General features: G+C 55.4%; 8 protein-coding genes across 8 annotated transcripts in view; 3 read left to right on the top strand and 5 right to left on the bottom strand.

Moving 5' to 3' along the window:
- PTSG_08308 (uncharacterized protein) overlaps positions 1–667 on the top strand; it is a 1,873-nt gene extending 1,206 nt beyond the window's left edge. The window contains exons 1-2 of the mRNA XM_004990503.1: positions 1–84; positions 397–667. The exon at positions 1–84 is cut by the window's left edge and continues 1,206 nt beyond it. Of these exons, the coding sequence (XP_004990560.1) occupies positions 1–84; positions 397–464 (152 nt within the window). The 3' untranslated portion in view covers positions 465–667. The remainder of the gene's footprint in view (positions 85–396) is intronic.
- A 23-nt stretch (positions 668–690) lies between these two features.
- PTSG_08307 (uncharacterized protein) lies at positions 691–3,705 on the bottom strand. Its single transcript, XM_004990502.1, has 10 exons — positions 3,566–3,705; positions 3,243–3,388; positions 2,933–3,068; positions 2,717–2,774; positions 2,329–2,573; positions 2,033–2,130; positions 1,680–1,735; positions 1,413–1,510; positions 1,153–1,258; positions 691–891 (listed from the first exon to the last, which is right to left on the bottom strand). Exons 1-10 carry the CDS (start codon positions 3,686–3,688, stop codon positions 770–772), a joined length of 1,188 nt encoding a protein of 395 aa, XP_004990559.1. The 5' UTR covers positions 3,689–3,705; the 3' UTR covers positions 691–769.
- Positions 3,674–6,509, top strand: PTSG_08306 (dehydrodolichyl diphosphate synthase). The gene is made up of 8 exons (XM_004990501.1): positions 3,674–3,799; positions 3,948–4,089; positions 4,304–4,446; positions 4,622–4,738; positions 4,950–5,051; positions 5,288–5,510; positions 5,747–5,851; positions 6,213–6,509. The coding sequence occupies exons 1-8, from the start codon at positions 3,783–3,785 to the stop codon at positions 6,357–6,359; spliced, it is 996 nt and encodes a 331-aa protein (XP_004990558.1). The 5' UTR covers positions 3,674–3,782; the 3' UTR covers positions 6,360–6,509.
- A 289-nt stretch (positions 6,510–6,798) lies between these two features.
- On the bottom strand, positions 6,799–11,925 carry PTSG_08305 (atypical/ABC1/ABC1-C protein kinase). Its single transcript, XM_004990500.1, has 16 exons — positions 11,327–11,925; positions 11,045–11,115; positions 10,805–10,897; positions 10,382–10,513; positions 10,093–10,179; positions 9,901–9,975; positions 9,523–9,614; positions 9,214–9,302; positions 8,951–9,045; positions 8,626–8,767; positions 8,321–8,391; positions 8,103–8,195; positions 7,856–7,918; positions 7,564–7,637; positions 7,377–7,422; positions 6,799–7,205 (listed from the first exon to the last, which is right to left on the bottom strand). Exons 1-16 carry the CDS (start codon positions 11,916–11,918, stop codon positions 7,080–7,082), a joined length of 1,941 nt encoding a protein of 646 aa, XP_004990557.1. The 5' UTR covers positions 11,919–11,925; the 3' UTR covers positions 6,799–7,079.
- Positions 11,926–12,191: 266 nt separating this feature from the next.
- On the bottom strand, positions 12,192–15,796 carry PTSG_08304 (uncharacterized protein). Its single transcript, XM_004990499.1, has 3 exons — positions 15,563–15,796; positions 15,337–15,447; positions 12,192–15,132 (listed from the first exon to the last, which is right to left on the bottom strand). The coding sequence occupies exons 2-3, from the start codon at positions 15,356–15,358 to the stop codon at positions 12,749–12,751; spliced, it is 2,406 nt and encodes an 801-aa protein (XP_004990556.1). The 5' UTR covers positions 15,359–15,447; positions 15,563–15,796; the 3' UTR covers positions 12,192–12,748.
- A 31-nt stretch (positions 15,797–15,827) lies between these two features.
- Positions 15,828–18,959, top strand: PTSG_08303 (uncharacterized protein). The gene is made up of 11 exons (XM_004990498.1): positions 15,828–15,952; positions 16,175–16,261; positions 16,386–16,537; positions 16,739–16,789; positions 16,946–16,989; positions 17,189–17,366; positions 17,584–17,798; positions 17,999–18,074; positions 18,276–18,347; positions 18,538–18,632; positions 18,790–18,959. Exons 1-11 carry the CDS (start codon positions 15,895–15,897, stop codon positions 18,848–18,850), a joined length of 1,089 nt encoding a protein of 362 aa, XP_004990555.1. The 5' UTR covers positions 15,828–15,894; the 3' UTR covers positions 18,851–18,959.
- Positions 18,960–19,242: 283 nt separating this feature from the next.
- On the bottom strand, positions 19,243–21,437 carry PTSG_08302 (uncharacterized protein; the record flags this gene model as incomplete). Its single annotated transcript, XM_004990497.1, has 2 exons — positions 19,243–20,479; positions 20,941–21,437. 2 exons carry the CDS (start codon positions 21,435–21,437, stop codon positions 19,243–19,245), a joined length of 1,734 nt encoding a protein of 577 aa, XP_004990554.1.
- Positions 21,438–21,927: 490 nt separating this feature from the next.
- Positions 21,928–22,500, bottom strand: part of PTSG_08301 (lanosterol 14-alpha-demethylase) — a 4,107-nt gene continuing 3,534 nt past the window's right edge. The window contains exon 9 of the mRNA XM_004990496.1: positions 21,928–22,234. Within this exon, the coding sequence (XP_004990553.1) occupies positions 22,143–22,234 (92 nt within the window). The 3' untranslated portion in view covers positions 21,928–22,142. The remainder of the gene's footprint in view (positions 22,235–22,500) is intronic.

The following is a 22,500-nucleotide window of genomic DNA, read 5'->3' as shown; positions in this document are numbered from 1 at the left end:
CCATCACGTTTGCGTCTGTGCTCTTCTTCCACATGAACATGACGTGGAAGACCATGGTCAGCATCGCCGTCGGCCTCGGTGCAGGTGCGCGCACTGTGTATGTGTGTGTGTGTGTGTGTTTGCACGTGGGTGCGTACGTGTGTAACGCTGTGCGCTGTGCATATGTGAGCGTGTGTATGTATGTGTGTGTCTGTAACGTATGAGCGTATGTGTTTGCCCTGTGTGCTCCGTGTATTGTTGCCCTGGTCGTTTCAAACGCGTGACCGCTCACCTCCTCCACATTCGCACCCTCCTTCCTCCGCCTTCAAATCAACACAAACACACACACACACACACACACACACACACACACACACACACACACACACACATGCACTGCTCCCCCCCCCACAACAGGTATTGTGTACACTCATGCGAAGATTCAGATGAAGCGCCAACGCGAAGCCCAGCGCGTGTCGTCCTAGGACTAGGACGTATTTAGCCAAGCAGCACTCACAACAACTGTGTGTGTGTGTGTGTGTGTGTGTGTGATGAACCGGGTTTTGCGTGTGTGTGTGTGTGTCTTTTGGAGTAGCCTTGATCTTCCCTCCTTGTCTTCTCATCAGCTATTGAACCTCAAACTGTCGTGCTTGCATGCACGCCCAATACAACCATTTACGCGAGCGAATCGACGGGTGAGCACACGACTGGTACACCTTTTTTTCATTTAATTCCGACACACGACGGTGCTGTCTCAAAGGACACCGTTTCACATCACACAAGGTCCAGCCTACTCCTGCACCCCACCACCACCACCATCGCCACCATCATCGCCCGTGAGCTCGGCAATGTGTGCACGCACGCGCGCGTCGTGCGGCTGAAGCTCCAGAGCCTTGCGATAATCAAACAGCGCTGCGGTGGTGGTGGTGGTGGTTGAAGAAGTCGAACAAAACCAATGGCAGGGGTATGAGTCTTCACATGATTGCAAACGGCGCGACGCAAACATGAACATGAAGCGTACACATCACACATCACACACACACACAGACACACACACACACACACACACACACACACACACAAACACAGACACAGACACAGACACAGACACACAAACACAGGCACAGACACAGACACAGATACAGACACACGTACACAAACAACGCCACGGACCTGCTTGGGTGTCGTTGATTGCCTCAAGAGCGGCGGCGCGGCGGAGGTGCGCCTTCAAGCGATCGCCTGCATTGGCTGAACACGGGGGCTGTAGCAGCGACAGCGCCTGGGGTTGGAAGCAAGAATGCACATGGTTGGTTGGTGAAGGGCGGAAAGGACAGATGTGCTTGCAAGCAAGGCCATTGACGGTCAGGATGTCGAGTGGTTGAGTGTTCATGACACCAAACGGAAAACCACCAGCAGTCATCATCACCACAGACCTTGGTGGCGTCAGCGGCGCATGCCTGGTAGTCGCATAGGCGAAGATGGCACGCAGCACGAAGACTGAACGCAGTGGCACTCGTCTTGTCCAGGGTCACTAGTGGTGGTGGTGATGAATTGATGGTGGTGATGGTGATGGTGACAAGAGTGGTGGTGGCATGAGGGCATCAGATGATGTGCGCCATGCATGAGAAAAGGAATACACTCGAGGCACACATGCACAAGAACAAACATGCAGGCACACGCGCGAATGCTCAGTCACAGACCTGCTGATGTGAACGCATTGATTGCACTCTGACAGTCACCGGCACGGAAGAAGGATCTGCAGTCCAGGACGCAGCAAAGTTACACATGAACGCGTGTGCATGTGTGGGCAAGAGTGAGGCATGCACGCGCGAAGGCACCAAACACACTTGGCCACAAACAAACAAACAAACAAACAAACAAACAAACAAACAAACAAACAAACAAACAAACAAACAAACAAACAAACAAACAAACAAACAAACAAACAAACAAACAAACAAACAAACAAACAAACAAACAAGGAAACACACACTCTCGCTCACACACTCATTCACTCAAACAAACATAAAACAATGAGCATGTGTGTGCGTACCTGCCCTTGTCGATGTACCAGAGTGGATCGTGTTCAACGCCACCCTCGCCCTTCGCCTCTGCAATCGCCTTTCGTGCAGCCGCTTGCTTGTCCAGCCACTACATCCATCGTGAGGATCAGGGGGGGGGTTGGGACAGTGTTGGTGTGTGTGTGTGTGTGGTGTGTGTGTGTGTGTGTGTGTGAAGAGATGCAACAGGTGCAGCTGCAGTTGCTTGCAGCACGAACATATACATATATTTATATGCATGCAAGCTGAGGTACATGTGCACGCACACGTGCAAGTCTTCGAAACTTACCTGCTGCTCCTGCTCCTTGTACGTCTCGCGCTCGGGGGTTTTGAATGCGCGGTGGGAGAATGTGACACTGATTTTGCCTGCACGACGCACAGGCGGGAGGGACGATGCTGTGGAGGGTGCTGTTGTCGTCAGTGCCAGTGTTGTTGCTGATGTTGATGATGAAGATGGTGGTGGTGGTGGTGGTGGGCTGGACGTTTGTGCGGAGATGGACGTGGCAGCGATGCCTTGGGCGAGCGCATCATCCACTGCAACACAGGCGTTGGGAGCAGCGCACATGTGCACGCACAGAAGCGAGGGTGAGGCTTTGGCGAGGAGGGAAGACGGGTAAGGCGACGGCAGGGTACGGCACACAAGTAGCGGCACTAAACATTCAGGGGCAAGCACAGACCTGCAGAGCGTGCTGCATCTTGCTTCTCCTGTCGTCGTCGCCTCTCCTCTTCCTCCAGCTGTGAGTTGATGATGATAGATACAATCACAGGCACGCAAAGTGAATCTGATTGCATTCACACGCGAACACACAAGCACACACTCTTCCACAAACGTATCTGCATATTCCTTTGCATGATCCACACACACACACACGCACATTCACAGTGTATTGCACCTTCATTTGACGTTGAACTGCTGCCCGCTGCTTCTCATACTGCTCCTTGGATTTCGTCTCAGCTTGCTCCGCTGCTCGCTGTCGCACGCCCTCCTCTGCCTTGAGGCGCCGCTGTCGTAGCGCTGCCTTGTCCTCTCTGGAAATCGTGTGAGTGTGTGTGTGTGAGGGTATGTGTGTATGTGTGAGGGTATGTGAGGGTGTGTGTGTGTGTGCGTGTGCATGGGTATGAGCGTGCTCCTGTGAGTTCTTTAAAGCACGACGATCAGGAGATCAGACACACACACACACACGCACACACACACGCACGCACGTCTTGTATGCGAGTTGTTCCCATGCGCCTGGGGTTTGTTTCTTCAGCTGGAACTTTGCCACGCCCTTTGAGATGACGGCCTTGCTCTCTGCTTCATCAATGGGGTGCAGCAGATCAAGCTCGAACAGAAACGGGGGAAAGTTCACCTGCGCATTGTGTTGTGGTTGTTGCGCACAAGCGTGACACAGTCTGTGTGAGCTCGCAATAAATGCATGCACACACACACATGCACACACATACACACACACAGTCACGCACAGACACACATACACACGCACAGACACAGACACACAGACACACAGACACACACACACACGCCTGACCTTGATGTATGTATCTGAGGTGAAGACGGCAGAGGGTGGGGGTGCTTTGCCCTTGAGCGGCACCACCACCTCCACGCTGTCATCTGTTTGCGTCCACTCGCAGTCCTTGACGATAACCGGCATGCCTAGTTGTAGGTGTGTTGGCCTATATAAATGACAGGCCTTTGTTTCTGACACAGCGCTTCCGCCAACAAGCAAGCAAGAACAAAGAGGAGATATGGACAGCTGGCTGAGGTGCGTGTGCGATGATGGAGGCGCGTGTGTGCGTGTACGTGTGTGCGCGCGTGTGTGCGTGTGTGTGTGTGCGTGTGCGCGTGTGCATGTGTGCGTGTGTGCGTGTACTCACGCACATGTACTCATACTTACTCACACACACACACAGGAAAATGGTGGGCGCAGCCGTCAAGACGGGTCCAGTGCCACAGCACGTTGCCTTCATCATGGATGGCAACCGTCGCTGGGCAAGGCGCGCGAAAACAGAGACAGTGGCAGGGCACAGCATGGGCTTTAGCACTCTCAAGAAGGTTTACATTTATGTGTGTGTGTGTGTGTGTGCGTGCGTGTGTGTGCGCGCGAGATGTTTGCAGGTGCGCTCACCTATGTGCGCTCACCTGCATGTGCACGCGCACGTGCTTGTATTCGCACGGATCACGACATGACCCTGCTTGCATTTCTCCTTACACTGCGCATCACTCCTCCACTTGTGCTCTCCACATCCTGCCGTGGTTCATTTGGCAGACTTTGGAGTGGTGTCTGGATCTTGGCGTTCACATGGTGACTGTATACGCATTCAGCAGCGAGAACTTCAAGCGGTCGGAGAAGGAAGTTGGCGACCTCATGAAACTGGCAGAGGAGAAGTTCATCCAGCTTCTCAACGAAGAGTGCGTCGTCCTTGCACTCGTGTGGAATGCTGCTCTATGCCCATCCGCGAACACACCGCCTCGCGTCTACGTGCCGCGTGCCGGGATTTGTGCTTGAATGTGTTGTGCGAATGTGTCGCGGTGAAATGTGTTCATACCAAAGCATTCGCTTGCTGTTGAACTTTCTTCCAACCAGAGAGATGATCCACCGCCTGGGCGTATGCGTACGTGTGCTTGGCGATGTGAAGCGGCTGCCACCATCGTTACAGCAAGCGATAGGCAAAGCCGTCGACATATCCAAGGACAACACGAGGTGGGGCTTGCGTTCGTCATTGCAAACTGCCCTTGCCCTGCGCTGTTTCCATCTCACATTCCCATGACTGCACACACACACACAGACACAGACACACGCACACACACACACGCACACACACACACACATACACACACACACAGACACACAGCGCTGCACATTCTCACCCCAACTGCTCGCATCTTGTGTTGTGTGTGTGAATTATTGGCAGAGCGATATTGAACGTGTGCTTTGTGTACACTGCGCGAGAAGAAATGGCGATGGCGGCGCACGAGATCACGCAGGCCGTGCAAGAGGGGGAACTGTACGAGAGGTGTGTGCACGTGTGCATGTGCACATGCATGTTTGGCACATGTGCTTGCATGTGCCACCCCACTGAACGTACCATCACGAACACATACACACACACTCTCTCTCACACACACTCACACTCATACACACACACACACACACTCACACTCACACTCACACTCACACTCATACACACTCACACTCATACACACTCACACACATACACGCACACACATACACACACGCATGCACCTACAGCGACATTACGGAGCATCTTGTTGAGCAGTGTCTGTACACGAATGCGTCGCCGCCCCCATCGCTTATCATCCGCAGCAGCGGAGAGGTTCGCTTGAGCGATTTCCTTCTCTGGCAGGGCGCTTATGTTCACCTTGCGTTCAGCCCCGTGCTCTGGCCCGACTTCTCGTTCTGGGACCTTGTCAAGTGCTTTCTCCAGTACCAGCAGTCACACAACGCAATCACCGTACGCACATCTGTTATCTGTGGTGAACGGTTGTGGTAGTGGCGTGGGGTTGGGGTGAGCTTGGAGGATAAATTGGTAGGGGAAGCTTGTCATAACCATTTCTTGATGATGCGTGTGTGTGTGCGTGTGTGCGTGTGCGTGTGTGTGTGTGTGTGCGCGTGTGTGTGTTTCTGAGCATTTGCCCGCTCTCACTCATCCAATGCAACGCAACACAACTGTGTGCACGTCTTAACCAGACTGCCCTCCGGCGGCGGGCTGAGCATCTCAGCACACAGCAGCTTGACCTTGACACCGCTGCAGTCGTCCACAACAGTAAAGATGGATCCCTCCCACCAGCACAGGTGCTGCTCGCATTCCAGCGTCATGGCGCCGATGCGCTCCTGCTGCTCCTGTCGCAAGACTGCCTTCGTCGTACAGTACACACACACACACACACACACACACACACACACACACACACACACACACACACACACACACACACACACACACACACACACACACACACACACACACACACACACACGCACGCACGCACGCACGCACGCACGCACAGGCACACACGCAAACACGAATACACGCACGCACGCACGCACAGGCACACACGCAAACACGAATACACGCACGTACGCACGTATGCACAATGAAAGCCACATCTGTCCACGCGTCTTCACCAACACGCCGTTGTCCTCTTCGCTGCAGGTGCGGCGTCTTGTTGAGCAGCGGCAGGAGGGGCGGGCCAGGCGCGTGCAGGCGTTTCTGTCGACCTTGCACGACAGGCGTAACAGCTTCTTCCACTCGCTCGCAGCCAAGGCGCAGGCAAACAAGAACACGCGCGCGCAAGAGTAGATGCAGGGCGGTTGTGGCGGTGTGTTGTGCTTGAGGGCGGTGGCACTGGTGTGGGCTGGCATCTCTCGCACACGCATTTGTGACCTCTGTCCACATGATGTGCACGATGAAAAAAAAAAAAAAAGGAACACACACACACACACACACACACACACACACACACACACACACACACACACACACACACACACACACACACACACACACACACACACGCACTCACATGCATGCACACTGAATCTCATGTTGAGCGTCTTATCACACCACACACCACAACTTGTTCTCTCATTTTATGTTCGTTTCACTTGAGGTTGGCCCGTTCATTTGCTTCCCCCATTGCTTGGTTAGTTTGTCTGTACATAAAACACCACAGTGTGTCGTTCATCAGAAACATACACACACGCGCGCGCGCGCACGCAAACGAACACAAGAGAAATGAGGCAGGTTGCCCAGCATATGATCACAGGAGTGCAAGCAATACAATCACACATCACAGCAGCATGTCTGATGCCTGAGTTGCGCGTGGGTGTGTTCGGTCTATGTTTAATGGATGCTTGCTTGCAGAGAAAAGAGCATAAAGAACCACCACAATGTCGATCTAACTCGAACCAAACAGCAAACAACACCACCACAACCAACACACAGTTTGTACAGCACGCAATCAGCCCTGTTGCATGAACACACACAGACAATCACACCACCACCACCACCACGCGTGTGCTACTCGTCTGCGTCTGGCGGCGCGGAGAGAAACGCAATCTTCGCCTTCTCTCGCAGGAGAATTGGTCCGGCAATCTTCATCAGGTCGACCTCTGGGTCCAGCGAGCGGCCAACGCCCTCAGCAACCTGATTCGTGGTCGGTGGTGATTGGTTGATGGTCGTGAGGTGGGCAGGGGGGAGGAAGTGTGCGAACATGTGTGTGTGTGTGTGTGTGTGTGTGTGTGTTTCCGCAGGTGCATCCCCATCACACGCTTCACGACAACACCTTTCAAAGACCGTCAAAACAAGGCAACACACCATAATGCCAATCATGATTGACGTGAAGTTGCTCTCAATCTTGACTCTGCACATGTGTGAATGACAGATGGGCATGAGGCAGCGAACGTGACAACGTGTGACACACATGCACACGCGAAGGACAAGGCAAGCAATGATGCGCACGTGTGTATCTGTGTATCTGTGTGTGTGTGTGTGTGTTGCGGACCTGTATGTGCACATGAGAGAGAGGACGCGTTGCAGCAATTCGCCGATGCGAACGCGACGAAGACTAATGCCCTTCTGCTCACGCACGTGAAGCCACAAGTTGCATGGCGTGTGTGTGTGTGTGTGTGTGTGTGTGTGTGTGTGTGTGTGACTGCAGTGAGCAACAAAGGTGGGACAAAACCAGAACAGAACAGCTACAGCACAAGCTTTGTGATGTTGCCTGCAAGCACGATGTGTCGCCAAGTGTGTGTGTGTGTGCATATATGTGTGTGTTTGTGCGTGTGTGTACTCACGTCAACGGCAGTGCGAATGAGATCGTCAATGGCGTCCACAAAACCCTCCGGGTCCGGGCAGTCCTGAACCGCAAGTTGAAGGCGCGAAGAGATGGGGTTGTGTATATGTGAGTGCATGTTGTTGCATGTGTGTGCACGCGAGAGCAATATTGATATGTGTGAGTGTCTCCACCCGACATGCAAGCAACGCGCTTGACCACGCCAACCCGCGCCGCCATTGCACTGCACTGAAAATCACATGACGTACGTGCAGTCGCGTTCGCTCGAGCATGAGCTGGCCGGCCTCACGCCCGTTGCGTTGAATGATCGCAGAGAACAGATCAACAAAGTTCACCCGGTCCTGGTGGTGGAGGTGGCGGCGGTTACAATTGTGGTGAATGAGCGTTTGGGAACATACGTGAACGCGCGCAGCATACACTATTGGTGTGTGTGTGTGTGTGTGTGTGTGTGTGTGTGTTCTCTCACCCGATATGAGAGCTCCGTTGCGATGCCGCCATCAAGCAGCAGAATCTGCAGGTCTTCTCCTGTCGGCTCGCCTGTTGTGTTGTGGGCGGTGTGATGAGATGCGAATAGAGGAGGGGCTGTACAGTAAACAACACACACACACACACACACACACACACACACACACACACACACACACACACACACACACACACACACACACACACACACACACACACACACACACACACACACACACACACACACACACACACACACACACACACACACACACACACGCATGCAACATGCCCGCGTTTCATCACCTGTGTCATCGACGCCCTTGACGCGGAGGTTTCCTGGATGGAGATCACCGTGCACAAAGTTGTGGTCGAACATCATGCGGAAGAAGTGCTCCACGCACCGCCGCGCCAGCCGCCGCCGGATTGGCATGTCAGCCTCAAACATCTGATGGGGGGGTGAGGTAGAGGGATGGATGGAAGGAAGGAAGGAAGGCAGGCGAAGAACGCGCGCACGGCAAATGTAAGTGCAAACACGCAGAGAAACAACGACGCACACGCATGCACACACGATGCACACACGATGCACACAAACAAACAAACAAACAAACAAACAAACAAACAAATATACCGAGCTGATTGGCGTGCCCTCCTCGTATGTTTCGATGAGAACATTTTCGGACACGAATTCCGGCAGGACGAGAGGAACTGTCACGTCGTGCACACCTGTGCCGGTGCATGTTTGTACGTGCGTACGTGTGTATGTGCGTGAGTATACATGCATGACTATGTGCGCGTGTGAATACGCAAGTTTGCAAGCTCATTGTCACCACCGCCCCACCAGCTCCACCAACACCAGCACCACCAGCCCCAATATGCACAACATGAGCGCACGTTTGAAGTTGTCGTAGAACCGGAGCATGTTTCGTGCTTCGTTCCGCAGGTCCAGCTGCGTGATCATCAGCTTGCTGTACTCCTCCACACTGCACAGCCACCCAATGTCGTCGTTGAGCCAGGAAGAAAGGAGCGAAAGGGTGGTTGTGTCAGCTTGCACATGCGCAGAGTGAGTATGTCATCAAACCTCTCATTACACAATAACACTACGCAACAGCACACACGCACACACACGCACGCACGCCACAGCACAGCACAGCACAGCACACACACACACACACACCCACACACACACAATGTACCCCTGACCTGTCGACGGCGCTTGTCCACTTGAGGGCGGGAATGAGTTCCAGCGCCCACGCGATAAAGCGCAGTACCTCAATGTCGTCAAGCACGAGCCGCTGGGAAGACGACGGGTCGGGAGCGTGTGTAAGTGTGTGTGACCGTGTGAGCGTGTGAGTAGAGAGTGTGTGGGGGAGAGTGTGTGTGTGTGAGTGTGTGAGTGTGAGAGAGAGAGAGAGTGTGTGTGTGTGTGTGTGTGAGTGAGTGTGTGTGTGTGTGAGTGTGTGAGTGTGTGAGTGTGTGAGTGAGAGTGTGAGAGTGTGAGTGTGTGTTTGGGTAGGGTGAAGCGATGGGCAGATATTGGATGTGTCGTTGTTGTTGTGATCATATGACGTGGGTGCTCACCTGCACGTACGGGTGGATGACCTTTACTGCGACGTCGTGCTGCTCTCCGTTGGCCGTCAGCGTCGCGCGGTACACCTGCACACGGTTGGAGTCATTTGTCATCAGACACTGAAGTACAGTGCACACACATACACACACACACACACGCACGCACACGCACACACACACACCATGAAAGGTTTTACTGGCTACCTGAGCAACGCATCCTGACCCGACGGGAGAGCCGTTGACATCGAGATACTCGTCCCACCCGTCGCCAAAGGCGGCAGTCAGCGTCTTCTGCTCATGATGCGATGAGGGAGGAGGGACGGAGGGGTGAGGAGGTTTCAGCATGTGAGCAGCAAGGTGTGGACGCCCACGGGGGCACAAAGATGCACGGACACACACACACACACACTCTCTCTCTCTCTCTCTCTCTCTCACTCACTCACTCACTCACAGCCTCACACACACGCGCGTGCATGAGCGTCACAGGCCACACCTTTGTTTCCTCAAAGGGGTGCTTCCTGACAGAGGCGTGGAGCTGTGCAAAGCGGTCGCATATCTGCTTATCAAACAGATCGCGGCGGGAACTTGCCCACTGCACAAACTTGATAAACGCCGGGCCGGACACCTGTCAGCCGCCAGATGCAGGGATGGTGGTGGTGGTGGTGTACAGATGACGTGGGGGAGGTGAGGGACGATGGTGTGATGAGGCTGGGGGTGGCGATGGAGATGTTTGTGGTGATGCTATGGACACTGATGCGCCTGATCACACACACACCCACACACACACACACACCCACACACCCACCCACACACACACACACACACACACACACACACACACACACACACACACACACACGTGCACTGAACCCACACGTGCACGCACGGACACACACACACACACGTGCATACGTACCTGGACAGTCCACAGGACCCACTCCCACCAGATGTCAATAAAGTGGTGCGACATGAAGGATAGCGCATACGCAATGGGAAGCGCCAGTACAACCTGATCGCCAGCGTGAAGAGGGTGCATCGGGGAAGGATGAGGGCTGTGTCTACAATCACAATCTCAGAGAGGGAGAGGGGTGGCTACAAAAGTGCACACAGACACACAGACAGACACACAGACAGACACACAGACAGACAGACAAACCGGCGTAAAGAGAAGCAGGTGGCGGATGATTCGTCGAAGGACACGCAGGCCGCGCACGATGCGTGATTGTACTGCGCACACACATGAATAGAGTATGGGGGCAGATGTGAGCACGGAACTTGTTCGTAGGCAACAGACACACCCAGACACACCCAGACACACCCAGACACACCCAGACACACACACACACAGACACACGTAGACACACACACACAGACACACAGACACACGCACACACACAGACACACACACACGCACACACAAGAACACAACCGGCCTTACCGCTCAATTCACGCAGTGCCTCGTCTAGGCTGTTGGCTTTGCGTCGTGCCACGGCCGTGGACGTGCCTGACTTGCTGCCATGCGCAGCGTGGGTTGAATATGTCATGCCTGCCTTGATCGGCACCGCTGCTGCAACAAGTCGGACCGCAAGCTGCGCCCGCGTGGCAGGTCGTGTGTGGCACGCAAACCTCGCAGCAGCAGCAGCACCACCACCACCACCAGCAGCAGCAGCAGCACCTCGATTGCTCGTCAACGACAACGCACGTCGCCACACGTGCGGTGTGAGGCTCTGTTGCATTGTGCTGTGTGCACGGGGAAGCGTGCGGCCATGGAGACCACGGCCGATTGAAAACACGCGTGTGTTGATGCTGCTGGTGCTGGTGCTGGAGCTGTGCCATGCTCTGAGGCCTGACCTTCGCAGCACGGGACATGTCTGTGTGTCTGTCCATAGCGCTCTACCACCACCAACGCGGGCGCCCCGGCCCATCGCCTGCAGCGCGCTGCGCATCGCCGCAGGTAGCAGCAGTGCTATTCTTCCTCTGGCCGCCATCGCTGTCATCATCATCGTTGTCATCATCAGCAGAAAATGCATGCAACCGTCAAGCAAGAAGAAAAAAGCAAGAAAGAAGAAACAGCAAGAGCACGCAATAGACGCAATGGCTCGATGATGGAGCGTGTGTCTGTGTGCACCAGTGTACCTGCACCTGTGTCCTTTGACTTGGAGCTTTGTGACTGTTGCTGTGTCGCCCCGAGCTAGTCCTCTCGCATCTTTGTCCTTGATCATTCCATCATGGGTTGTTCTTCCTTCCATCAGCCTCTATCCACCCTCCACCATCACTTCGCCACCTCTTTGTGCACAACATGAACGTTATTTCTCTGTACTGTTGGGACGGGAGGGCTGAGAGGAGGAGGTGGAGAACGAGCAAGAACACGGACGAGCTGAAGACAAGGCAAGACAGAGGCTCAGATGTTGACGTGCACAGGGAACAGGAGCAACTTGTCCTCATACCAACTATGCTGTCACACCAGCGCTGACAGCAATGTCATCACAACGACAAACACACCCACCACAACGACAAACACAAACCCCGCTTCCCAGTGAAAGATCAAGCATCAACCATCAAGCAGCACATGAACATGCACATGCATGTGCGATAACATAGCTAACAACGGTTCATATCATGAAGCACAGGGTAAAATCAATCAAGCAGCAGGTGCTGGCTTGGCAGTCAGTCGGTCACTCGATCATTGGTCGTGCATACAGTAGTCGTTGAAGAAAGCAGGGTTAAACCGGAAAGCGCAGTGGAACTCACTCGCTTTCCTCTTGCGTCCCCTCGCACACACATACATACACACACACACAAATACAAATACAAACATACTCACTCTCTCACTCTCTCACACACATACACACACAAAGTGCTATTCCTGTTCATGCCGAGAGGCTTGGCGTTGGGTTGGCTGCCTAGACGTAGGCAAGGACGAGGCGGATGCAGGTGGTGGTACATTGCTGGCTGCCACGGCCATCTGCATGGCGGGTGTTGAAGTTCCCTCTGAAGACGGCAGCAGCGTGCTTAGCTTTGGCCGCTTGCTCTGCACAGGATCCTCATGCACTGCTCCTTCTCTTGCACTTCCCCTCAGCAATAACTCCTCCTCCTCCTGCTGCTGCTGCTGCTGCTGTTGCTGTTGAGGGGGAGGAGGAACAGTGATGTCACGCAAGACAGGCAGCAGCTTCTTCTGTGCCCGTGAAACCCCACGTCTCGCTGCATCACCCTCGCCGCCCTCGCTCTGTCGCCTCAACCCCTCATCAGCACCTTCCACCATTCCACCTCCTATTCCCGCCCCAAGAGTTCCCACCGCTTGTGGTGGTGGTGGCTGTTGTTGTTGCTGCTGCTGTTGCTGTTGTTGTTGAGGGTGCAGCTTGCTGCTGCCATGCACCACGGTCTTCGGCGCTGCGAGCACATGGGCAGTGCGCGCCATGCCTATCGCGGCGGTATCCCCGACGTCCCCAGGGGTTTCTTCGTTTTGCGGATCGCCCTGGTGTGATTCAGCCTCAGGCGTATGTGTGTCGCGGTCACTGCGGCCTCCATCCTCCTGTTGCTGTTGCTGTTGCTGTTGCTGCTCATGTACAGCTGCAGCAGCAGCAGCACCAGCTCCACTGCTGGTGGTCTGTTTCGTTGGCTCCGGATCGCTCACGCTGCGAGTAAACCCGTCTTTCCTCGCTGCCGTCGGAGCCACCACGCTTCTTCGTGTATTTACCGCGGATACACTCACTTGTGTGGACGTTATGCTCGCGGCTTGGTGCTGCACAGCCGTGCTCGCCACGCTGGCTGGCGGTGGCAATACCTTGTACGGGCTCTCTTGCTTGTCCAGCAAATCCTGTGGAACAGCTGTGAGCGCAATCGGCGGCTGGCTCACATATATGAACCGCGGATACCCCTGCCCCGAGTGTAACTGGGTCGGGCTCTGTACAAACACCATCCCCATTGGCGGTTGCTGGTGCTGGTGCTGGTGGTGCTGGTGAAGCTGCTGCTGCTGCTGCTGCTGTACAAGTGATTGTGAGTGTGGCAGCCTCATCGGGGATTGCCGCAGCATGGTGTGCGTGCCCAGTGTATCGCTGATGGCGCTGCTGCTCTTTCCGCCGGGTGGCGACATTGCTGCCACATGTGGCGTGCCCCACGGCATCACTCTTGATGCGGAGCTGCTGCTGTCGATTGTGTTTGCGTCGTTGCTCTGCTGAACTCGTGCAGGGGTCGCGAAGGTGGTGGCCACCGCATCGCCTTCCCGTGCATGCTGTTGTGGCAGCACACCTATGCCATCCCCACCAGGGTGGACCTGCTGTGACTGCAACGTGTACTGGTGCCGTTGCTCGCCACTGTCTTGACTGAGCGGCGCTGGAGCGACGCTCACCACGGGCACGGCCACCATTGTGTCTGGGCCTTCGGTGATGAACGGCTGCATGGGCTGCATGCGCATGTGAGCTGGCTGCATCTGTTGCGGTTGCATGTGGGGTTGCCCACGCACCTCCGGCGCGGCTTCGCCGGGCACATGTTGGCCATGTGGTCTTGGCAACTGCTGTGGGTACATGGAGGTGACGGGCACGGTCAACGAGGTGAACTGCTGCTGCTGCTGTTGTTGTTGTTGTTGTTGCTGCTGCTGTTGTAGTTGCGGTTTCGACTGCCGCTGTTGCTGTGGCTGACGATAGAACTGCTGCTGCTGTTGCTGTTGCTGCTGTATGTTCTGCAGGAACTCTTCTCGGATCATGGCGTGCGGCTGGTGGGCGGCGTGCGGTGACTGCGCATCTGGGTTGGTCCTGGCGGCCTTGCGCTGCTTCTTGCGCCGCTGTCGACTCCGTTGCTGTTGGATGCGGTTCATGTACCGCTCGCGCTCGTCCTCCAGGAAGCGGACACCGGCCACAGAGAGTCGCGTGTCGACAATCTGGCCGCGAAACTCAGCCAGACGGCCACAGCCGTACGTGCACACATCGTCTGGCAGCCGCTTGCCCTTGAAGTTGTACCATGCCTCGCGCAGGTAGCGACAGTAGCCACTGAACCGCGGGTCAACAAGCCCGGAGTCATTCAGAAACTGCTCAAACAGCTTGGTGGGGAGCTTGAACATGTCCGTCTCCGTCAGCATGGCCGCTACCCTTCGTCGTCGCTGGGACTGCACCTCGCTGTCGACCTTTGGCAGCCTGCCGTTTCGCACCAAGGCCGCGCCCTCCTCAAACCCGGGTACATCCGCAAACCTCGCGGCAATCTCAGGCTGGCTCGGTACAACACGTGGCGCAGCCTCTTCGCCATCGTGAGCTGTGTGTGTGTGTGTGTGTGTGTGTGTGTGTGAAGTGAGTGAGTGAGTGTGTGTGTGTGTGTGTGTGTGTGTGTGTGTGAGTGTGTGAGAGTGTGTGAGCGTGTGTGGCTGCGAAGGAGAGTGACCAAGCAAGGAAGGGAGGCGTTGGAAGGAAGCTCTCCAGAACTTTGTTGGTGTTGGCCGCTTGCTGCTTGCTGACTCACCTGCAGCAGAGGAAGGGTCCATGTCGATTCTCAGTTCTCTCTGCTCTGCAACCGGTGGGAACCAGACTGATTGATGTTCCGTTACCGCCAAGTTCCAAAAAGCGCTGAAACCTGCACGCAGTGCACAAAACAAAAAAACCCACGAGCCACCTCTGCTGTGAGTTTGGTACTGAGCGGCACTTGCTCGAATACACCAAGAACAAAGCCAGGACGTCGGTTGCTCAACCTCGAAGGACTGATGAGAGTGCTGGCGTCCTCTCTTGCTTAGTGTTGTCTCTTGTCGTCTCCTCTGTATTTGGTGTGTGTGCGTGTCCGCTCACCCCCCGAATCTGCTTGTGGTGGCACCAGCCAAGGTCGTGCGTGGGTGTGCAAGAAGGGAGAGTGGGCCACGGGTTGGTGTCAGGGTGCTTGGCACAAGTGGCACAAGTAGTGGTGGTATGCGATGCGTGTAACGGTCAGGGTGGCACCATGAAAAAATAAAAGAATTTTGACAAGCCGCAACGATAATTCACCATATCATTCGTCCGCTTCAGGAGGACAGTGTTGACTGACAACACAATGACGAGGAGTGGCGGACGCATCGCCGTGGTCACTGGCGCCGCGGGCTTCCTTGGCTGTGCGTGCTGTGTGTGTGTGTGTGTGTGCGTGTGTGTGAGCTGTGTGAGTGTGTGCGTGAGCTCTGTGTGTGAGTGTGTGCGTGTGTGTGTGCTGTGTGAGTGTGTGTGTGCTGTGTGAGTGTGTGCGTGAGCTCTGTGTGTGTGTGCACACATGCGAACGCAACGACTGATGTGTTGTTTTGCTGTTGTGTGACTCCATCACATCACCTCGCTTCCAACAGCACATCTGGTGGAGGAGTTGCTGGATGACAAGGACTATGTCGAAGTACGGATCTTGGATCTTCGACCCATCGACAACGAGATCATCGGTGCGCCTTAGCCTCTACGCGCGCGCGTGTGTGTGTGTTTGTGTGTGCATGTGTGTGTGTTTGTGTGTGTGTGTGTGTGTGGGCGAACGCGCCGAGCTCACGCATCTGAGTTGGTTGTTTCCAGCTGGACACAAAGGGCGGGAGAAGTTGGTGAGTGTGACTGGCTCCATCACGGACGCGGCGTGTTTGACTAAGGCCTTCGCTGACGCGGATGTCGTGTTCCACGTGGCTGCCTTGGTGGATTGGGGACAGCGCCCTGCACACGTGCTTCACGAGGTGTGTTTTTTGTTTTGTTTTGTTTTCACACATGACGCAGGTGCATACGTGGATCTGCATCTCGTCGCAACAAACAAAACAACAGCAACAGCCCACATAAACAACCAATAACCCACAGCCATAACCACGAACACGAGCCAGTAGCCCCCTCCTTGTCCCCTTCTCATGAGCTGGTGCGGTGCATTTGAATCCGTTTGGTAGGTGAACGTCGTCGGCACACAGACCGTGATCACGGCGTGCCTGGAGCAGCACGTATGTCACCGTGCACTTGCCATGTTGTCACGTCTGCATGTGTGTGTGTGTGTGTGTGTGTGTGTGTGTGTGTGTGTGTGTTTCTGTGGGGGAGGGGGCGCCTGTTTTGCAATCTCAAGGCTGACACTGAATGCCTCGCGCACTGTGTGTTTTCAGGTGCCTGCCCTCGTCTTCACGAGCACCATGGATGTTGTTTGCTGGTATGATGCAAAGAGCAGGCACACGCATACACACGCAACATACCGCCGCCTTCTATTGATGGCGTACAGTGTGTGTGTGTGTGTGTCTCTCTCTCTCTCTGTCTGTGTTGCTGTATTCGTCACACACACACACACACACACTCACTCACTCACGCACACTCTCACACATGCACGCACACACACATACATGCACACACAGGAGAGGCAAGCATCATCGCGGGGTGACGGACGAGCAGGCCAAGGTGCCACCGACACCAAGCCAGTTCCTGTACGGGGCATATGCAACAACAAAGGCGCAGGCAGAGCAGGAGGTGCTGGCAGTCAACGGCACGCAGCTGCGGACGTGTGCCCTCCGGGTCACTGGCATGTATGGAGAGGTGGGTCAACCATGCCACGTGGGTAAATGTGGAAGGGGGGAGGCGGTTCACAGGCACGGTGACTTTTGTCGATATGAGAGCGTACGCGCATGGACACACACACACACACACATTATTGCAGTCGTCTCACCGATCATGATTGTGCCTGTGATTGCCTGTGCCTGTGATTGTGTGTGTGTGTGTGTGTGTGTGTGTGTGTGTGTGTGTGTGTGTGTAGCGTGATCCGTACCACTTGCCCAATGTGATGAACGCAGCCAAATCGGGCTCCCTCGCTGTTCGTCTCGGCAGCCCCGACATTGTGATGACGCACATCTACGTCAAGAACGTGGCCCACGCGCACGTGTGTGCGGCACGCGAGCTCCTTCGTGCTGATCCGCGGTGCCAGGGCCGCGCCTATCTCCTCTCAGAGACCACAACCGCAGAAAACTTCTGGTGTGTTGCTCGTGTGTGTGTGTGTGTGTGTGTGTGTGTGTGTGTGGTGTGTGTGTGGTGTGTGTGTGTGTGTGTGTGTGTGTGTGTGTGTGTGTGGGTGTGTTTGTTTGTTTGTAGTTGTGCAGGGACACGTTGTTTGTGATATGACATACCATCACCGATGGCGCGATTTTCTTGTTCCTTCTTCCTTCTTCTTGCAGGGAGTTCTTTGAGGAGTTTGTTGAGGCCGCCGGGTACAGGATGCCGCCAGCATGGCCGTACATCCCAGCATGGCTGGTGTGTGTGTGTGTGTGTGTGTGTGTGTGTGTGTGTGTGTGTGTGTGTGTGTGTGTGTGTGTGTGTGTACGTGTACGTGTGTACATGTGCGTGTGTGTGTGTGTGGTGTGTGCATCTGTTGTCGTCAGAGGGTGATTGGTGTTGTGCATGTCAACGCATGATGGCTGACTCGCGTGCAAATCTGCGCTGTGGCTTGACCAGGTCATCTTGCTGGCCTACATCAACATGGCACTTGCGTGGGTCCTCTCTCCAGTCGTCACCTACACTCCAACCGTACGTGTGACACAAAAAGGAGGGAGGAAGAGAGAGCGTGTTAGTGTGAATGAAGAACGTGTATGCATGTGTGCTCGTGGTGGTCATGCACATTCACGTTCCTTGATTGCTTCCTAGATTGCCCGGCCTCTAGCCTCCTCCCATCACCACCTACCACATGCACTCACTGACTTGTGTGTCGCTGTTGCAGTTGACACCTGGCGCCGTCACAGGCATTCTTTGGTCGCAGTGGTTCATCGGCACGCGCGCAAAACCCGAGTTTGACTTCCAGCCCATCATCACACCGTACGTGTGTGTTGTGTGTGTGTGTGTGTGTGTGTGTGTGTGTGTGTGTGTGTGTGTGTGTGTGTGTGTGTGTGTGTTGTGCATTTATGCGTGAGATGGTCGACACATCACACGCTCCCACTGCCGTCCTCACCTCATTCATCTCTCCGGACTGCAGTGAAGAAGGGCGTGCGCGCACGAAGCAAGCCATGCTGCGGGACCTTGACAAGTCGTCATAACACACACACACACACACACACACACTCTCTCTCTCTCTCTCTCTCTCTCTCTCTCTTTCATGTGTTCACTGCCTGAAGTTGTTTATGTGACACTAAATGGACAGAGAAGATGCTCTGAGGAAAGAGCGCGCGCGTGTGTGTTTGTTGAAGGATGGTGGGGCACGAGAGACGAAAGACACACACATACACACACATGAGGTGATACGTACACTAAAGCTTGATGTAAGAGCTAAAGGAGATACGAGCGACGGACATCGATGAACGAGGAACGCTCGAAAAGAACACACACACACACACAGACACACAGACACACAGACAGACAGACGCACAGACGCACAGACATACACAAGAACACGCACGCACAGACACACACACAAGAACACAAGAATACGTCAGAAAAAGTTCTCGAGCGCCTCCACGGTGAGGCAGTCGTCGCACGGGCTGACCAAGAGGTTGAGCATGCTCTGCGCAATGACGGGCCCAAAGATAACGGGATCCTTCAAGAAGTGCAGTCGATCGCCAGACATGGTTGCGCGAATCAGCGGGGAGCGTGACAGTCGGCCCGCGTCGACGTACTTGGCCGTTCCGTAGGCGTGGATGAGCTCAATCACGCCCGCGTTGTATGCTGCAATGTATTGGCGCAGGCGCAGGTGCTTGTAGGTGACAGCGTCGGTGCGGTTGTACCCCGTGTGCGCGGTTGTCTGCACAATGCACTGCGTCTGCCGACCGAGCCTGCCGCACAGTTTGAGGAAGCGCTCCATGCCGTCGAGCTCCTTGATGAAGCGTGAGCCCGGCAGAAGGCCGTGGATGCCCGGGTTGACGACGATGGCGGCCGGTGCAGGGGAGCTGGCGGCCAGGCGCGCGGTGGCCTTGATGAGGTCATCGTCCGCGTAGCGACCCCACTGCCACGTGATGCAGCTGACGCCGCTGTGCCTCATGTGCCGCTGCACCATGTCTGTGAAGACGGCATCCGGGTCAGTGCGGATCTCGCCGACGCAGTCGTCTGGCGCACGGCAGCAGATGAGGTGGTCCAGGTGGTACACGTCCTTCTCGAAAGAGGTGTACTCCTTGACGGGGCCGGGCAAGAAGAGGTCGAGCAGGCTTGCAAAGACGGAGCGGATGAGGCTGTCGCCGACCATGGCAATCCACATGCCGTTGCGCCGCTGCAGCTCCTGCCAGAGGTGTGTCTGGTTGTAGAAGTTCATCTGGCAGCGGGTCGGGAACATCATGCTGTGGTGCATGTTCTTGTAGAAGACCCACTTGGGCCGCAGCTTCTCCAGCGGGCAGGGCGGGCGGTCCAGGGGATGCAGGAGCAAGCCGCCCTCGCGTGGCACGCACCGACAGACGGAACACGGCAGGTGGTAGCCCTCGATGCCACCTCCCCCCTCCAGCACAAAGCATGCTGTGCCAATACACACCTCTCCTTCTTCGCACTGCTGAAACTCCCTTCCCCATGCCGTGTCTGCCTCCATCACCACCATCACTGTCACCACCGCCGCCACCAGAGCTACCACAGCTCCAACAACCGAGCCACCTCGCCGTAACCGTCGTCCTTCTCGTCTCCGCCCCTCCATGTTCGACTTGCTATCCCTGCCTCCGCCGCGGCCACCGCAGCCACACCGCCTGCTGCTGTTGTCCATCGTTGTTGTCACGCGCTGTGATGACAGCGAAATTGTGTGTTCGCGTGGCTGGACACAACGAAAGTGGTGCTGTGGTGCTGGACCTTGTTGTGATCACTTGTCTCTGACTCAACCCGACCCTGACCTTGTTTCCCGCCTCTCGGTGCTGCTTGCTTGGCATTCGTTTACTGATGAGTGGTGACTGCAGGGGCTAACACGAGACATGGGGGAAGGAAAGAAAGGGCATGACAGGGTGTGTTGGTGCTACTCCAGGCAGTGCGATGGAACAGAGACAGGGAAGAAAGCAACGGAAAGCAAGCAAAGCAAGCACAAGGAAGGTGGGAAGCTAAGCAACGCGTGAGAAGATGATGTGATGTGACAGGCAAGAGGGTTCGGGTGAAGAAGGGACACGTCGCACTGACGACTGATAGGTGCAGCAGCTGCACCGGTTTTCATGTGTTGTAGGTGCACAGGCCCATGCCTGGGGAGATAGACTTGCAGCTGGCGTTGAGGGGGCATTGGTTGGCGCCTGGTGTGCACACGAGCGCGCACATGGAGGGCGCTGTGTCGCCTGGAAACTCCAGCACGCACTCCGGCGCGGCCGTGGTGTCGGGTGGTAGGTTTGTGGAGCACGGCACCGTGCGGGAGCACGACGGGGAGCAGAACGAGCCCGGGATGCCGTCAATCCGAACGTCGGCCTCGTACGCATGGCACCCGTACTCGATCGGGTTCTCGTAATCGTACGTCACTCTCCTGTGGGCACTGTGTTTGTGTGAGCTTGGTGCACCTTGTCTCTCAGCTGCGGGGCCCTGCTCCTGCGCTTGTGCTGCAAAGCCCCGTGCACCCCCAGCCACATGGAAAGTGTGTCTGTCGTTCTGCTGCTGTCGTGGTTGTTGTCGCTCGTGGTCGAGGATGTGTTGGCTTGCAGGCCTGCCGTGGTGGCTGTGACTGAGCGCGAGCCGTGTCATGGTCAAGGGCTGCTGTCGCAACACCGCGCCCTCGCAACCACCACTGCCGCTCGCCGCAACCAAGACCAGCAGCACCCCAGCCGTGAGGACTGAGGCACACCTTGAATCTCGTCGCATGATTGCGCGCGCTTTGGTGGTGGTGGAGGAGGTGTGGTGTGTGAGATTTGGAGGAAAATGCCAGCCCTGCGTGCGATCGACGATGTGAGACATGCGACGAGATGTGACACATGTGGCAGTGGCAATGGCTCTCGCAATACACTGCAATGAATGCGACATCGTGCCCTGTTGCCCAATCTTAGCTGGTTCTTCTTCTTCGTAGGACAGTGGTCAAGAGCAAGGAAGGGCACAACACAGCAGAGACACAGGAGAGTGCAAGAAACAGCAAAAGCTGGAAAGGAGAGGGCGAAGATGGGCAATCCATCGTAACAGTCACATTCAACTGGTAGAGCTGATGCGAATTCACACACGCACACGCACACACGCACACGCACACACACACACACACACACACACACACACACGTCGAGAAAGAGAGCTAAATGGCAAGTGGGTGGACACGCGCAGAAATGACATGGAACATAGGCACAGGTACAGGAAAAACCCCCATCACTGCACAAACACACACACACACACAGACAGACATACACAGACATACAAACACGGGGTGCATGATATGTGGCACGACGAATGGTGGGCGAGACGGGCTTAGACGACGGCCTCTGGGCGCTTCTTGTAGACGACGTTGGCGTCGAGTGGGGTGTGGATCATGGTGCGGTAGTTGATCGCAGGCAGCTTGCCTAATTCGCCGGGGGGGGGGGGGTTGTGATGTCAAAGAGGCGGCGGGGACAGACACGCGTGAGCAAGGAAAAGCAGCACAAGTCACAGCAAGCAAGCAAGTCGACATATTGAGAGAGATACCCGCAGAGCGTCTACATGGTACACAGAAAGACAGAGAGAGAGAGAGAGAGAGAGAGAGAGAGAGAGAGAGAGAGAGAGAGAGAGAGAGAGAGAGAGAGAGAGAGAGAGAGAGAGAGAGAGAGAGAGAGAGAGAGAGAGAGAGAGA

The sequence above is a fragment of the Salpingoeca rosetta genome (assembly GCF_000188695.1).
Source record: "Salpingoeca rosetta unplaced genomic scaffold supercont1.23, whole genome shotgun sequence".
NCBI classification, from domain to species: Eukaryota; class Choanoflagellata; order Craspedida; family Salpingoecidae; genus Salpingoeca; species Salpingoeca rosetta.
Note: the sequence above shows the minus strand (reverse complement) of the source record. Positions and strands in the feature narration are given on the sequence as shown.